The 17,704-nt window shown below is 34.9% G+C and overlaps 2 protein-coding genes across 2 annotated transcripts; both read right to left on the bottom strand.

Annotated features, from left to right (window-relative positions):
• Positions 1-705: 705 nt before the first annotated feature.
• LOC131637048 (uncharacterized) lies at positions 706-1,671 on the bottom strand. Its single transcript, XM_058907612.1, has one exon. It carries the CDS (start codon positions 1,669-1,671, stop codon positions 706-708), a length of 966 nt encoding a protein of 321 aa, XP_058763595.1.
• A 15,280-nt stretch (positions 1,672-16,951) lies between these two features.
• On the bottom strand, positions 16,952-17,416 carry LOC131637047 (protein FAR1-RELATED SEQUENCE 5-like). The gene has a single exon (XM_058907611.1). It carries the CDS (start codon positions 17,414-17,416, stop codon positions 16,952-16,954), a length of 465 nt encoding a protein of 154 aa, XP_058763594.1.
• Between the last annotated feature and the right edge of the window lie 288 nt (positions 17,417-17,704).

Here is a 17,704-nt window from a genome sequence, read left to right as displayed (position 1 = left end):
CAAAAAACCTAAAAATACAACTTAATGGAAAAACTGGATAAGAAATAATGGAAACTGAATCTTCTACTGACGCATTGAATGTCTTCCCCAAAGCCATGTTCATCCGTGTACTTCAGATGCTCCTTGTGAAGTGTCGAGATTGTGTGCCTTGTTATCTTTGGTTACTTGAGACAAGACCAAGTATTGTTTTCTCCAATACTCTTTTGTCTTTAGTAAATCTTCGTAGCTTTGCAACATAACACGATGATGGATTCGGAGCTCTTCTAGATCTTGATGTTTCTTCTCATGCTCAAATGTTTGTTCTAAGAGGAGTGCTTCAGTTTCCACCCTTCGAGAACGTTCCATTATTTCTTGCCTTTTCCTTTCTCGGAGGACGCTGAGAAGATTCCGGAATCGAGCTTCTTGAATTTGATTCTGCTTCCCCAACTCTCGGATTCGTTGGTTACTTTGATGGAGGTCAGACTGTAGTTGGCTCTTTTCACAGTAGGCTTCGTAGAAGTGATGCTCTAAGTTTTCTTTCTCTTTTTCAAGTTGTTCAATGGAAAACATAAGCTCTTCCATTCCTTTGGCTGGTGTTGTTGCAATTGGCGTTTGTGATTGATGGAAAGGATTGACCATGTGAGGACGTTTATGGATTCGAATCTTCTTGCGCTTATGAATCTCTCCCCAAGCTTGGATAATTATTTGGAGTATATCGGGGTCACTCTACCCCATATCATGAAGGATTAACTGTTGAAGCTGTCCATCAGAAGGTGCATTTTCCCAAGGGTACCCAAGTTGCCGTAAAGCCAAAGTGGGGTTATAGTTAATGAAAGCCTGAGTCTCAATCAGAGGAACATTAGGGAAATCTCCACAGTTAAATATGACCTCCTTTATTTCAAGCCTATTAGGACACCATACAATAGACTCAATAGTGAGAGCCTTTGACTTTTGCAACCACTCCTCTTTTGTTAAGTTTTTTATCATATATCTCTGCTTACCAAGGTGTGACAGAAGCCATGAATATAAGAGAGGAATGCAACATTGTAGTACTCCTTCTCCTCTCCCGTGTTGTACATGAAGAACATAGTATATGTTGGCGAGCAAAGCATGAGTAGGGTCTTTGCCTAAGACCTTTACAGACCAAAATATGCCAACAGCGTCTGAGTCTATGAAACTCATAACATTGGGGAATAGAATTACACCAAAGATTAATAATGCAAAGATATCTCTACAGGGTTCCCATTCACCTTTGTCTGCAAGGGAGAGAGCTTTGGACTCTAAGTATTCCCTTTTGATTCCTCGGACTTTAACCTCTTCTTTGTAGTGAAGTCTAAGGCCCTCCAATGGTATACCCCATGCTTTAGATAAATCTTCTACTTCAATGACTCGTCCAATTTCTGTGTAGGGCCCTTCTTTTATCTTGGAGAATCCTAGAACTTGCTCAAATTCTTCTAGTGTAGGCGCCAACTGGAAGTCTTGGAAAGTGAAACATCTCAACGGAGGATCATAAAATTGAGTAAAGGCGAAGATAGCCCCTACTTGTCCATTTATCCTTAGTAGGTCCATGATGTTGCCATAATGACTAGTAAAGTCTTCCCTAACATTCTTGGGTAACTTCCCTCTAATCATCTTCATCCTCTCCAAATCAGGTATCATAGCTCCAATGTAGATTGTCGTCTTCTTATCCATATTCATCCTTTAGGGTACTCACCAAAAACCTTTATCCTTTTTTTTAATATTATTTTATCCAAAGACAATTCCTGTGAATTTGACAAATGAATTTATTTTTTTATTTATATTTTCAAAAATACAAAAATGCAAATGTGATGCAGTTGCGTTGTGGGATGATGATAAGGGTATCCTTAATGGGTAGGTTCATAGGTCCGTTCTAAGGATAATATACCCTCCCCAGTCGGGGTGGCTTTTCTAAGGGTATCGTGGATAACGCTAAAGGGAAAGGCACAAGAGCCTCCCTTAAGCGGAGCCTCTTTGTAGACCGAGACTTATCTCATAGGTCATGCGAGGTCTCACCAGGATGTTTTATTTTTGGTACAAAGAGTCATTGGTCAAATCCTAAGTCCTGACTCCAAGAGAGGCGAGCCCTCTTGAGACATTTCTCGGAATTTGACCGACTCTAGGCGAAGTTGTCGCAAAGACTCCTAGGGATGTTAAACCCCTTTGGCCAATTGACAATCCTTCTCTTAATGGTTCTCACTTTATTCGAAATATGATCCCACCAACAAAATATATATATATATATATATATATATATATATATGAAAAACAAATAAATAACAAAATAACAAATAAAACAATATAATAAATAAAACACAATATGAAAAATAAACGCGAAAAATAATAAAAACCCCAACAGAAAACCTAGACCTAAAGGTAGGGAATACTCTATTTTATTTGTCCCCAGCAGAGTCGTCAGCTGTAGCAACCGACTTAAAATTTTAGAGTCGCCACCATTATTTTTATCCTAAGGGATGAGAATTAAATGGATAACCCTATATTTTAAGAGATTCTAAGTTCGCGAGTTAATTAAATAAAGGGAAGGTGTTAGGCACCCTTTATTTCCCTTGTACTCAAGGGGACCCCCTCTAGATCTAGGTTGTTTTTCTAAGGTTTCGAAAGCATTATTTTCATATTTATAAAAGAAACGGAATTTATTTATTTATTAAGGGACTCGCTTCAATTTTCGATTGAATGCCTACGTATCTCCTTATGGAGAATCAGAGTCCCAATTCGTAGTTCGGGTTTTTTGGTTGGTTGTTTTTACAGGATTGCGTAATTACTTTCAAATTCTCCTTTGAATTCCGTCCGGTTTAGAAAATAAGGTAATCGTGGGCGTAGTTCGAAGTGTGATGAAAAAGCAATTATACAATCCTTTTTTTATTGAATTAATATTAATTTAGTATTAGTAAAAAAAGTTTTAGATGTTTTTAGATTTTTAATTGGATGTATCTATAATAATTGAATTAAAATTTAGTAAAATATGTATTAAGAATGTATTTCAATAGAATGTTTAAGTTAAAAAATAGATATATTTTAAATATTATCTCCTATGAATTATAGTAAATAACTTAGATACTAGTAATTTGTAAAAATAAAATAAAAATAAAAATTGTATGTTAATGAAATAGTATATTAATTAAATAGAGGTGATAATAATATTGAAATAAATATTTGGTTAATAAAATAAAAAAAAACAGAGTGCAAACTGTATAAGGAACCAGGCCCTGATGTAAATCTGGACACAATAAGCATAGGGGGTACAAATTACATAACTTTTGTAAAAAAGAGTAAAACAGGGGTGCGAATAGCGTTAGGGTTAGGCCCATTTCTAATTAGTGTACATCCGCTGGATCCAGTGTAGACTGGACAGGGAAAATATGGTTAGGACGATTGATCTAGACCATTGATTTGATCAAAGAGCTCCCGGGATTTAATCCTGGGGCGTTAGATCTAGGTACACAAAACGGAAGGTTATGATTATATATTGACTGAGGGAGCACGACAAAGTGCGCACATAGGAACGCGGAGGGAGTATTTTAGTTGTTTTTTCCATTTTATTTTCATTTTATCGTTCTTCTATCTCTCTCTTACTCTTTCGTCTTAAACAACAACAACATGCAAACTCAGAAAAAAAAAACAGAAGTTCATCCATATTCATACAACCTTCAACCCTTAAACCCAGATACACAAGAACCCTAACCCTTCAAATTTCAGAAATCCATAACAACACAATAGCGATTTTGACCAATATAAGCTAGATTTTCGAAGTGGTTACCTTGATCCAGAAATTCTTTTCGTATAGCTTTCCTCTCTGTTACTGATCTTCCTTCTTTGCTATGAATCACAGGTACGGCGAATTGGCGGTGATTTGGGGTTTCAGACGTGAAACCCAAATCGAGAACGGCGGCGGACTTCTTTGAAGCTTTTGATTTAGGGTATTTTCGCGAGAATCTCCTCTTCTCCTCCTTCTTTGGAAATTTTTCGGTCCTCTCCGAATTAGGATTATGGCTTAATTTATAGAGTTAGCAATAGATTCAATTAGGAAATTTCATATTTGTTGTTATGAATTTGATCGTATTTTGCAATTAAGAATTGATTTGTTCCGATTTTGTTTTCAGGTTTAGAATTAAAATTTAATTTAATTTTTAGTATCTTCAGATTTGGTTTGGTCGGTAAGATATTAGGTTCTGTGTTTGAGAAAGTATTTGGATGAATTTGTAATGATGTTCATTAATTTTTCTTTGATTCAATTCCAAATTTGATATGATATAATTGATTTGATTTTGGTTTGGGAACTCTTGATTTGATTTATTCTATATATGGAAACTTTCAATTAACTGCAATAATGATGAAGATTTTACTGTATCAGGATGTTGGAGATTTGAAACCAACTATAGATTTTAATTGGATGAAGATTTAGTTTTTTTTTGCAAATATTTTTTTGAATTTACTCGTAAAAAAAAAAAATCTTTTTGACCATTTTATCTCTAATTTTCTTTTAAGGATAATAAAGCTAATAATTACATGAATTTAATTTAGTGTTATTGAGCATGACAGATGTATTTGTGGTTTTGGAATACGTGTGACACTCTTATTTGATATGCATGCTAATTTACTCTGATTATTTCTATAATATTATCGTGGGTTTAGAGGGTTTTACATGTAGGGTTCAAAAAAATTTATCATTAGCTTCACTTATGTTGAAATGCATCATTTAGATAAGGTTAAACTCCAGTTTGGCATTCAATAGGACATACTGTGTCCTCCAAAGTGCATGGAAGAGTATCACAAAAGTGAACTAATCGATCAATGGCCATACCATGATTGGAGAGACCATTACAAGAATGAGCGTCGTCAATGGCATAATCGCCATAAAACTGTCTTATAGGGAAAAATCATGCCTCAAGAATGTAAACCGATCCGAGAATACATGACATGGTGTGCATTTGTGTCAAATTTATATTTATCACCGAATAGATTCTTATTTGACCCTCGTAACCAACCATCGTCCTCAAACTTCCAACAAACACGACCACATATCCCTAACACCCAACAACATTTCCGTAACACCCAACAAGCTTTCATTCCAACACAACAACCTTATACCCCAAGCCAACATTATCATCACCAAAACCCATACCCTCATACACCTATCACACACAACATTCTCACAACCTACCACTATCGGAACCTACGAACACCATTACTACCGAACATCCCAACACACCTAAACACAACCTACCACTACCCAACATAACCCATCTATATTATACATCCAACCACAATACCACAACTACCAAACACCCCAACAACACATGCCTTTTTCCCAATCACAACAATTTACCTCAAGTTCATAACAAAAGCACTATGTACACATGCAAACCTCATTGCCTAACACCACCCACCAAAATTGGAATAATGAGGAAACCAGATTAAGTTATGGCAGTGCGACGGCGATTGATTTTATTAGTGAAGAAATGGTCGAAGAGTTGTATGATCGTGGATATGAGGTAGGGCCTTCTACTCAGCCTCCAAATGATGAAGTGCCTCGTAGAACGTCTACGAGAATTGGACATCCTCCTAACTGTGGAACCAACCATCAGTTACGCCGACCTGATTATTAAATATCGTTTATTTTAATTTATTGTTATTTTATTTTATTGTTATTTTATTTTATTTTAATTCTATTGTGATTTTATTTTATTTATCAATTAAATATATGTTAATGATATAAATATTATTTACTATTAATCATTTAAATATATTTTTACTTTATTATAATTTATATTTTGAAAATTTCTCACCCACCCCCATAGCATTTAGGTGCAACACCGAATTGACAATTTTGCCCTCGTGCTTCCGTAGATGGATCTTAGGAAGCACCCTTTTTTGTTTACGTTTATTTTATTCCGTAGATGCACCTACGGAAGCATTCCGTAGATCCATCTACGGAAGCAGACAACAACAGAAGCATTTTGAACCATAAAAGACCCATGCATTGATTCATTGATTAATAGATATTACAACAAATTTTCAAACAAAAAATTAAGAAAGCTAATAGATCTAAGAAATTACAACGGTTAAAACAATTTCATCTAACCCATGCATCATTTGAATGCAATCGATGTCCCGGTTCAGGATCGGGATGCTTCATTGATTTTCGGTGACATCCATCCGGCCTAATGAGAGACATTTTTGTATTTGTGTTTAGGGCTTGTGTTTGTGTTTGTGTGTAATGCAAACCTAGAAACCCCAAATTTATAGAATTCTTTGGAGGCTATGGACCACACAATCTCTGTCACATAACGTTCCATAGATATATCCACGAAAGGTTTTAAAATTCCCCTTTCCGTAGATGCATCTATTGTAAACACCCCTAATTTTTCAAATTAACACCTTCCGTAGATGCATCTACGAAAGTTTCGCTGTTTGTTTTTTCCAACAGAAGCAATACAGTAGCTAGCAGTAGTGAGAAAAAGGAAGAATGCATAAACATATAAACACATATTGTAAGACTTGACAAAAAAGGATTATATTGCAATGTTATAGAGTGTATATATTACACTTTGAAACTACATAAATACATCAAAAGAGTTATTGCGGCTAAATCTACTGGAGGTTCTAATCTTAACTTTTCGGCATTTGATTCCTTCTCGATGTTGTTCAACCTTTCAAAATCGTGCATCCTATCCACAAAACGGTTTGGCCACGTATCGGCAACTTCGGTGTGATAAAGTGCCCATTATGGTGAAATAGGTGGTATGGGGCATCCCGGTTTCTATTGGAGCGGTAAAGCGGCAAGCAACAAAAGTTTTGGAAGTATTTATCTGGGAATTTATCGTGTCTACAAAGATTGGTGAGAAGAACTGTCGTTCGACTATCTCGCGTTCTAAGTTTCATGATTTGGGTGCGGAAAGGTAAATGCGGGAAAAGTAAATAAAGCAATTAAACATTCTTAATAGTCTAAAAGAAATAGTTATGGAATTGCATTTCGTTCTACCTGTATAATACTTAAATCGGAAGATCTTAACACAACACACTCACAATACGTATCAAAATCACCAGGCATCTATCGAGACGCCACATCAGTGTTCATGTCTGAAACACCGACGAAAGCTCAACCGTACTATTCACATCAGCGATCTCTCAACCGACACAAACAACACAGAGGCATTAAATTCGATACCCATTACGGTTACTAGCCCTAAATCCATTTCTGAAATCTAGAAACTAACAGTTATCGTTCCTAGTCAAGATCTATGATGTCTATTTCTAAAACAACACAAATCCAGAACATTTAAGGAAAAAGATCAAGAACAACAACAATGATGATTTATAAAGAGAATATATAAACGATCCCAAGATCGACAAATATACATACAGTAAGAGTAAAAATATACATACAAACCCACCATTGAAATTAAACATAGGGAAGAAAGAAGATGAACTGGAAAAATCTCACAGTCACAATGAAATCGAGACAAATCCATGATCAATCCACATGATGTAGCATCCAATGGTGTTTCTTAAACCTCTAAACTACCAAAACTGGATCAGAGCCACTCCAAGGGGGAAATGGGTGATAGAAACCCTAGAAAAATCTGTCTAAGCTATTTATACAAAAACTGAAATCGTAGAGCGCGCGATGTAACACCCTTCTAAACCTCGCGGAAAATTAAATAAATATATCAGAGTAAAACATAAGCACAAGGGTGTCACAATTATTTAAAATAAATAAACCAATCATGGTCAAGTCATGCTTTATTAGGAAACGATTTACCAAAAACACAATTATGTTTATCACAGCGGAATAAAGAACATCATCAACAAAACCAATTGGAACCATAATCCAACACCAAATAAAATAGAGAATTCTCATAAATCTCTATAACTATCGTCCCCCAGTGTTACAAGATCAGAGCATGACCGACACGACCCAAAACAACGGATAAACTCTACGAGTCATCCTCACCGAGCACTAATGCCGCTACTCCTTAATCTGAAAATTGTCAACAAGTAAGGGTGAGTCTCATTCTCAATTAATCAATGTTATGCATTCATAAGCAACAAAACATCATAATATATCATTCACCCAATTTTTCATATATTCAGATTCACATCTATTATTCATCAATTCACACAATAATAAAATACATCACCAAAAGACAACACCATAACAATTACACCATCATCAAATATTATAACATTGGACAATCTTCCATTCATGTTATAATTATACACAACAACCTAATGCAAATGCAACTATATGCATGTGGTACCAAACATGGGATAACCCATCTCACCGATCCACCACCATAAAGATTCGGCTACTTCTCTCACCAATTCCACACAATGGGAATTAGCTACCGCTGTCCCACCACCATAAGGGATACAGCCCACAACATGATTATGAAATGCATGTATCAACCATAACATGCTCACCATCAACATTAAACAACCAAATGTCATAATCATCAACCACCACGATAATCAATAGCCACACACAATTATGCTATTTCTCAACTATAAATAAATACATATTTTACATCAACAATATATGTATATCAATTACCAGTTACAACCACGACATCATAACAGATAAAACATTCACCACACAGTGCAACAACAATAGCACCCCTCACAATCGTGTACCAAGTACAACAAATCAACCCAACAATAACAGAGCATTTACATCATCATTCATCAAAATACATGATAACCATATTTACCATGAACAACATCCATTTTTCATAACAAGCAGAAGCAATCACATTATAACAAACCCCATCATTGCACATATTCAATTATGCAAACAACAAACCATTGCACCTCATCAACTACGCAAAACAAGAATATACCACATTTGAAGAAAACGATACTTTTCAAAATAAAATCAAGTTATTGTTGTTATATTTATTTTATATGGTAGAACATTCAATTTAAGGAACAACGTCCAAAACGGCGTCTAAAACGGACTTACGGTTTGAAAGTTACACATTTTTACATTTTTCAAAGAAAACAATTATCGCTACAGCACGCGACACCAACCGGGTTCGCGGCGCGGAACGAGAAAAAGTTACGCCTTCGCGGCGCCAACACATGGACGCGGCGCGACCTGAGCGTATCACAACTTCCTGGTTTTCTGCCCAACGGTTCGTGGCGCAAATAGAGGTTCGCGGCGCGACCTGGCGATTTTGCAGAATTACGGGTCTGCGTTCAGACTCTGCGATTTCACATCCTTTTCACCCAAAAACGATTCCAGACATCGCATACAGGCATATAATCATCGAATTTCTCATCACACATCATTATACATCAAAACAACACATCAATGACCAACAATCTATACAAATGCATCAATTATCCCCAATCATAACATACCTAACAATATCAAATTCCAATATACCCAATCGAATCGAATCATACGTTAATCCATCCCATTACCCATAATCCCATAATAGAAATTAACCGGAAGAGTCCCCCCTTACCTTAGCCAAGAGTTCTTGATTGGTCTCTCCCTCCATTGCTCCTCTTTCACGTTCTTCGTGTTCCAAACTCTTTTCACATCCCTTTCTCTTATTCTCAATTCCTTATTATTTTATAAAATAACCTTTTAATTAGAATAGGGCCTTTACTAACATAACACCCCCTCATTCCTTAACATCACACATGGCCCAACACCATAACCATCCTTTCCCAATTAATATCCCACAAACCACCAATAATTCTAATTATTAATTAAATTTCCATTTAAATTAAAAATTAAAATATACGGGTGTTACACGCGACGCGCCCTCTAACTAAAATGTACTAAACCGCCCTATCGGGCTACGAGAGCTACATAGCACACGACGCGCCCAAGAATCTGCCTGGATTATTTCTTTTTCACCTTCAGCGCGCGACGCGGCCTTCAGCGCGCGACGCAAGCTACACCAGAACAGCAACTTTATGGATTCAAAACGCGTCTGCAGCCGTGTCTTCGACACTTTATTCCTCGAGGCTCCGAAATGCAAAAATACCTACAAAAAGACAACAAAACTATCAAACGGTACATATTTACATAAAAATGTATTAAAACACAAACGATACAAATATACACAAAACGGGGAATTATTCAAACGATATTAACAAAAAGTATCGATAAGTGCCACTATTTACATACACAAATAACTACATTTTGGCACTTATCAAACTCTCCCAAACTTGAATTTGTCTTTCCTCAAACAAGGCCAAACACTCAAATCGCAAAAGTAAAAATCAAAGAATCAAGAATCAACAAGATTTGGAAAAACGAAACAATTGTACGATTCAAACAAAAACGTACCAACAAAGTAAATACTTACCACAATCCTACAACGACAACATGAAAACGAAATGAATCCTAAGTACAAAAATCATACAAGAATTCTAAAACAAAACAATGCTCAATCATGAATCACACCTAGCAAAAATTCATCGGTAGATGAAAAACACCGAAAGGTGAGGACTTTGACACACACCCGTCAAACTTGCAAACAAAAAACAAAATTATGCACTCATCCAAAAATAGTATTGAAAATGCAACGGCACGAATCACAAGGGCTTTAGAGGTTGTAATGCGGCTCGGTTAACAAACAAATGATAAGTCCTAAAGCTAATCGAAACAAAAACTTGCCTAAACCTAAGGGAGTAATTACTTCCACAAAGTTTCAAACAAAGGAATTTCAATCAAACTCTCTTCTTCATCACAAATTTCACACCAAACACAAAACTTATTAACACAAATCTTACTCCAAACTCTTTTTGTTATTTTTTTTTTTTTTAACTTTTTCTCTTTTTTTTTCTTTTTCTATTCTTTCTTTCTCACATCCTTTTTTTTCTTTTTCTTTTCATAACCTCATACCAATCACATCATAAAGAGGCAAACATCCTCTCCCCAACTTGAATTCAACCACAATATCAAGTGAATACTCCCTACTTTCTAAGGCAAGGTAAAAATCCAACCAAACATCATAGGTGAAGGTCAAGAAAACAAAGAATCAAACATCCATACAGAAATGAAAACCAAACGCTCATAGATAAGAATTAAGAAAAACAATATGGATATTGACAAAAAGGCTCAAAAGGGGTTACTAATGGTCACACACTCACAAGGTGAATTGATATTTGGCTATGGTAGTTGTGCTCAAAATCAAACAAGTGCCTTGATCACTTTTGTGCATTCACAAAATCAATACAAACGAAAGATTAAACATAATAATATCCAGTTAAAACAAGAAATGCCAGTCACTCGCATATATATACAATGGAAAGCCACCTCACATTTATGGTAAAAAGGGGAAACTAATTGTGATTCAAGTCATGAGCAAGTTATGCAAAAAGAATGAGTAATATGAAAATTGTACAAATGAAAAGTCTCCTAAACATGCTATGCTATAGAATGCGATAAACGAGTACCTTGCTACGTACAAATTTGAACAATCATTACCGCACAACCGGCATGTTGAATCTATCACAATCGGAGAATTGCCAAATGCGACTTCAAGTAATCGGGCCAAAATTTGAGTCTAAACAACAACAAAAGAATTAAAAAATAAAACTATAAAATACTATACTATAAAGCCTTGGTGTAAGTGGGAAAAAGGCTAGCCAATTGAACCATTAAAAAGAGGTCACTGGCCAAAAGTAACACAGCGCGCGACGCGACCCTGAGCGCGCGACGCGTGCTACACCAGAATGTAGCAACCGACTTAAAATTTTAGAGTCGCCACCATTATTTTTATCCTAAGGGATGAGAATTAAATGGATAACCCTATATTTTAAGAGATTCTAAGTTCGCGAGTTAATTAAATAAAGGGAAGGTGTTAGGCACCCTTTATTTCCCTTGTACTCAAGGGGACCCCCTCTAGATCTAGGTTTTTTTTCTAAGGTTTCGAAAGCATTATTTTCATATTTATAAAAGAAACATAATTTATTTATTTATTAAGGGACTCGCTTCAATTTTCGATTGAATGCCTACGTATCTCCTTATGGAGAATCAGAGTCCCAATTCGTAGTTCGGGTTTTTTGGTTGGTTGTTTTTACAGGATTGCGTAATTACTTTCAAATTCTCCTTCGAATTCTGTCCGGTTTAGAAAATAAGGTAATCGTGGACGTAGTTCGAAGTGTGATGAAAAAGCAATTATACAATCCTTTTTTTTATTGAATTAATATTAATTTAGTATTAGTAAAAAAAGTTTTAGATGTTTTGAGATTTTTAATTGGATGTATCTATAATAATTGAATTAAAATTTAGTAAAATATGTAATAAGACTGTATTTCAATAGAATGTTTAAGTTAAAAAATAGATATATTTTAAATATTATCTCCTATGAATTATAGTAAATAACTTAGATACTAGTAATTTGTAAAAATAAAATAAAAATAAAAATTGTATGTTAATGAAATAGTATATTAATTAAATAGAGGTGATAATAATATTGAAATAAATATTTGGTTAATAAAATAATTAGGTCCAAATGTCAATTTGAACCTAATAAGTTTGGGGGTGCATTTTATCTTATGATAGTAAAAAAACAGAGTGCAAACTGTATAAGGAACCAGGCCCTGATGTAAATCTGGACCCAATAAGCATAGGGGGTACGAATTACATAACTTTTGTAAAAAAGAGTAAAACAGGGGTGCGAATAGCGTCGGGTTAGGCCCATTTCTAATTAGTGTACATCCGCTGGATCCAGTGTAGACTGGACCAGGGAAATTATGGTGAGGACGATTGATCTAGACCGTTGATTTGATCAAAGAGCTCCCGGGATTTAATCCTGGGGCGTTAGATCTAGGTACACAAAACGGAAGGTTATGATTATATATTGACTGAGGGAGCACGACAAAGTGCGCACATAGGAACGCGGAGGGAGTATTTTAGTTGTTTTTTCCATTTTATTTTCATTTTATCGTTCTTCTATCTCTCTCTTACTCTTTCGTCTTAAACAACAACAACATGCAAACTCAGAAAAAAAAAACAGAAACTCATCCATATTCATACAACCTTCAACCCTTAAACCCAGATACACAAGAACCCTAACCCTTCAAATTTCAGAAATCCATAACAACACAATAGCGATTTTGACCAATATAAGCTAGATTTTCGAAGTGGTTACCTTGATCCAGAAATTATTTTCGTATAGCTTTCCTCTCTGTCACTGATCTTCCTTCTTTGCTATGAATCACAGGTACGGCGCATTGGCGGTGATTTGGGGTTTCAGACGTGAAACCCAAATCGAGAATGGCGGCAGACTTCTTTGTAGCTTTTGATTTAGGGTATTTTCGCGAGAATCTCCTCTTCTCCTCCTTCTTCGGAAATTTCTCGGTCCTCTCCGAATTAGGATTATGGCTTAATTTATAGAGTTAGCAATAGATTCAATTAGGAAATTTCACATTTGTTGTTATGAATTTGATCGTATTTTGCAATTAAGAATTGATTTGTTCCGATTTTGTTTTCAGGTTTAGAATTAAAATTTAATTTAATTTTTAGTATCTTCAGATTTTGTTTGGTCGGTAAGATATTAGGTTCTGTGTTTGAGAAAGTATTTGGACGAATTTGAAATGATGTTCATTAATTTTTCTTTGATTCAATTCCAAATTTGATATGATGCAATTGATTTGATTTTGGTTTGGGAACTCTTGATTTGATTTATTCTATATATGGAAACTTTCAATTTACTGCAATAATGATGAAGATTTTACTGTATCAGGATGGTGGAGATTTGAAACCAACTATAGATTTTAATTGGATGAAGATTTAATTATTTTTTTGCAAATATTTGTTGGAATTTACTCGTAAAAAAAAAAAACTTTTTGACCATTTCATTCTCTAATTTTCTTTTAAGGATAATAAAGCTAATAATTACATGTCAAAAATATGAAACTAAGTAAATATCAAATTTAACAAAAAAAAAAAGAAGATCCTAATCTAAAACTATGTGATAATTATAAAACTTAGTAACATAAAATAACCATAAATCTAAAAGTTAACAACACAGGATAATAATAATACAAAAAATAAACCCTCCTCTCTTCTCTTTTTTCGCTTTCTATATTTATTTGTTTTTTAAAAAAAAATAATAATTACTAGTAACGATATTAATTGATTCTAATTAAGATTTAATACTAATTAATAAAAAATAAACATATCTTAATAAAAATAATATACTAATGATTAAAAAATATAAATATACACGACTATTAACAAGAGCCAATGAAAATAAACTTTAATATTACTATTTTAAAAAAATAAAAATTCTAGTTTTGCTGACTTAATCTATAATATACCACCTATCCAATAAAATATAAAAATTCTAACCTAGAAACCTTAAAACCAAAATGATAGCAATTATTTATAATTTACTCATTCCTTTTTTTTTTTTTTTTTTTTAAGAAAATAGTTACAATAACTACGCTAATTCCTAATACCATAATTAAAATTTTAAATAACATTAAATTTTTGTTTTATTACTTTCCTTCAAAATAGTAACAGAATAGTAGTGTTAATGATTTTTTTTATAAAGTTTAATAAAAAAGGTAATTAAATTAGACTTAATATAATTAAAATAGTAAAAGAAGGTTAACATTCTAAAAGTAATGAAATTTAAAAAACTCATACGAAGGGATGAAACCCGTGACCCTATGCTTGGGAGTCTTACCTCTTACCAATTGCACTATTTGATTTATTTGAAATATAAAGACATTTGAAATGATATGAAGGGCATGTAAATATATTTTGGAATGTGCCAAATAAATTAATGTCAAAATATTAGTAAAAATAAACTAAAAATTATGAGACTCAAGTTTAAAACAATTCGACTATTAGAAATATGGCGGACAAATTTGGGGTATGACACGGAAAAATAGAACCAGTCTAAAAAGACCAGAATTTCCAATGCACCGCCACTTAACACCTACACTACTCATTTACAGATAAACAGAAAAATAAAATCGTTGGGGTGCTTCCCAACAAGCGCTTGTTTTACGTTGTTAGCTCGACTTCTTTTATTGTCTCGCGGATGGTAAGAAACTTCCTCGCGGTACGCCAATGCTTTCGCCTCAAACGCCACCTAAAGAAAACATCCTGCCCAAACACTTAACAAACGAATCAAAAGCAAAAGTATATACAACTATGTGTAGAAACACCAATTTACAACGGAATGGTGAAATTGACTAAACAAGTTGAAAAGTGAAGATATGTAATTTAAGAGCTAATACGAGTTCAACTTGTTTAGTAAGTTCACCAAACAAAACGACACACGTATAACTATACAAGTATGCGTCTATGCACAAAATATACGATATGGACATATATATGAAAGTTAAAACATGAAACCATCGCAATGCGATTAATCTCAACTAGTCCCCGGCAATGGCGCCATTTTGTTAGAGCTATAAAGCGGAAAGCAATAAAAGTTTTGGAAGTACTTATCCGGGAATTTATCGTGTCCACAGAGATTGGTGAGAAGAACTGCCGTTCGACTATCTTGCGTTCTAAGTTTCATGATTTGGGTGCGGAAAGGTAAATGTGGGAAAAGTAAATAAAGTAATTAAACATTCTTAATAGTCTAAAAGAAATAGTTATGGAATTGCATTTCGTTCTACCCGTCTAATACTTAAATCGGAAGATCTTATCGCAACACATTCACAATACGCATCAAAATCACCAAGCATCTATCGAGACGCCACATTAGTGTCCATGTCTGAAACACCGACGAAAGCTCAACCGTACTATTCACATCAGTGATCTCTCAACCGACACAAACAACACAGAGGCATTAAATTCGATACCCATTACGGTTACTAGCCCTAAATCCATTTCTGAAATCTAGAAACTAACAGTTATCGTTCCTAGTCAAGATCTATGATGTCTATTTCTAAAACAACACAAATCAATAACATTTAAGCAAAAAGATCAAGAATAACAACAATGATGATTTATAAAGCGAATATATAAATGATTCCAAGATCGACAAATATACATACAATAAGAGTAAAAATATACATACAAACCCACCATTGAAATGAAACATAGGGAAGAAAGAAGATGAACCGGAAAAATCTCACCGTCACAATGAAATCGAGACAAATCCATGATCAATCCACATGATGTAGCATCCAATGGTGTTTCCTAAACCTCTAAACTACCAAAAATGGATCAGAGCCACTCCAAGGGGGAAATGGGTGATAAAAACCCTAGAAAAATCTGTCTAAGCTATTTATACAAAAACTGAAATCGTAGAGCGCGCGACGCGCCCTCTAACTAAAATGTACTAAACCGTCCTAGCGCGCGACGCAAGCTACATAGCGCGCGACGCGAGCTACACTTGAACAACAACTTTATGGATTCAAAACGCGTCTGCAACCATGTCTTCGACACTTTATTCCTCGAGGCTCCGAAATGCAAAAATACCTACAAAAAGACAACAAACTATCAAATGGTACATATTTACATAAAAACGTATTAAAACACAAACGATACAAATATACACAAAACGGGGAATTATTCAAACGGTATTAACAAAAAGTATCGATAAGTGACACTATTTACATACACAAAATAACTACATTTTGGCACTTATCAGTTTCAAGTAAACTTGTACAAAATGACGCGATTTGGCGAGCCATCTAACACATAATACGGTCAATTGGATTTGTAGGAGGTGTCGTGCAGAGCGGAAAAAAGGGTTCCGAAAAACCGTAATGCGTCAAGTCAATGCATACGATGTCATATGCGGATGCAATAAGATGCCCCATGTCCGGGAATCTCATCCAATGCAAAACCGATGTGTAAGCGCCACCCCATGGAACAAGAGCCTCGTTTACCAATTCAAATTTGGTTTCGTCTCCAAATATCCGCGTGTACGAGTCTTTATGGTTCACCAATTCTTTGATAAGATCATGAAGGACAAGCTCATGGGCATCCTCTCCCTTACCAAGCAAAGCCGATACGGTCCGAAAGTGACCAACACACCTCCAATGCCCACCTAAAATTATCTTCTTTTTCACACTTCAAAAAAGAAAATCCAACGGCAAAATTCTTCTCAGTAGATGTTACACCGACCATCTCAAATAATGGAAGTCGATACTTGTTGGTCTTGTAGATAGAATCAAGAAGGAGAACCGTCGAGAAAGTGTTGAAAAACTTTATTGAATCCTGATGAGTCCAAAAAATATCTCGGACCGTAACCTCATCATCGTAATTTCTGTACCGCGACACATATTTGTTATCATCCAACATTTTCAACAATTGTTGCATCTTGTTCCTATATCCCCTACTCGCCTTATTATTGCGGTGCCGTTGATTATACACTTGCCTTATGTTTGATATGTTATCGGGTTCCTTCCTTTTCAATGTGGCAAGTATATTTTTCAGTTGGACAAAATTCAAGAACATGTCTTTAATAAATACCTTCTCAACCGGATTGAGCCGACATGCTATAGGGTGGCCTTGTAATTTTGCGCACAATTCATGGTTATGGAAACCACAAATAACAGAGCTTCTCCACTTCTTTCTAGCCAACATATAACAACGGATTTTAAATGGACACTCGCATTTTCTAGTACCGGTGTCGTCTTTTTAAAACTTCTTTAGAGAAGGACTGTATTTCCCGCTTCTTTCGCACAACATTGTAACAAACGGGTTTCTTCTTACGGTACCATTATCTGATCTTCCGATTACCAC

This window comes from Vicia villosa, unplaced genomic scaffold (genome assembly GCF_029867415.1).
Source record: "Vicia villosa cultivar HV-30 ecotype Madison, WI unplaced genomic scaffold, Vvil1.0 ctg.001901F_1_1, whole genome shotgun sequence".
NCBI lineage: Eukaryota > Viridiplantae > Streptophyta > Magnoliopsida > Fabales > Fabaceae > Vicia > Vicia villosa.
This window is presented reverse-complemented; position numbering and strand designations above follow the sequence as displayed.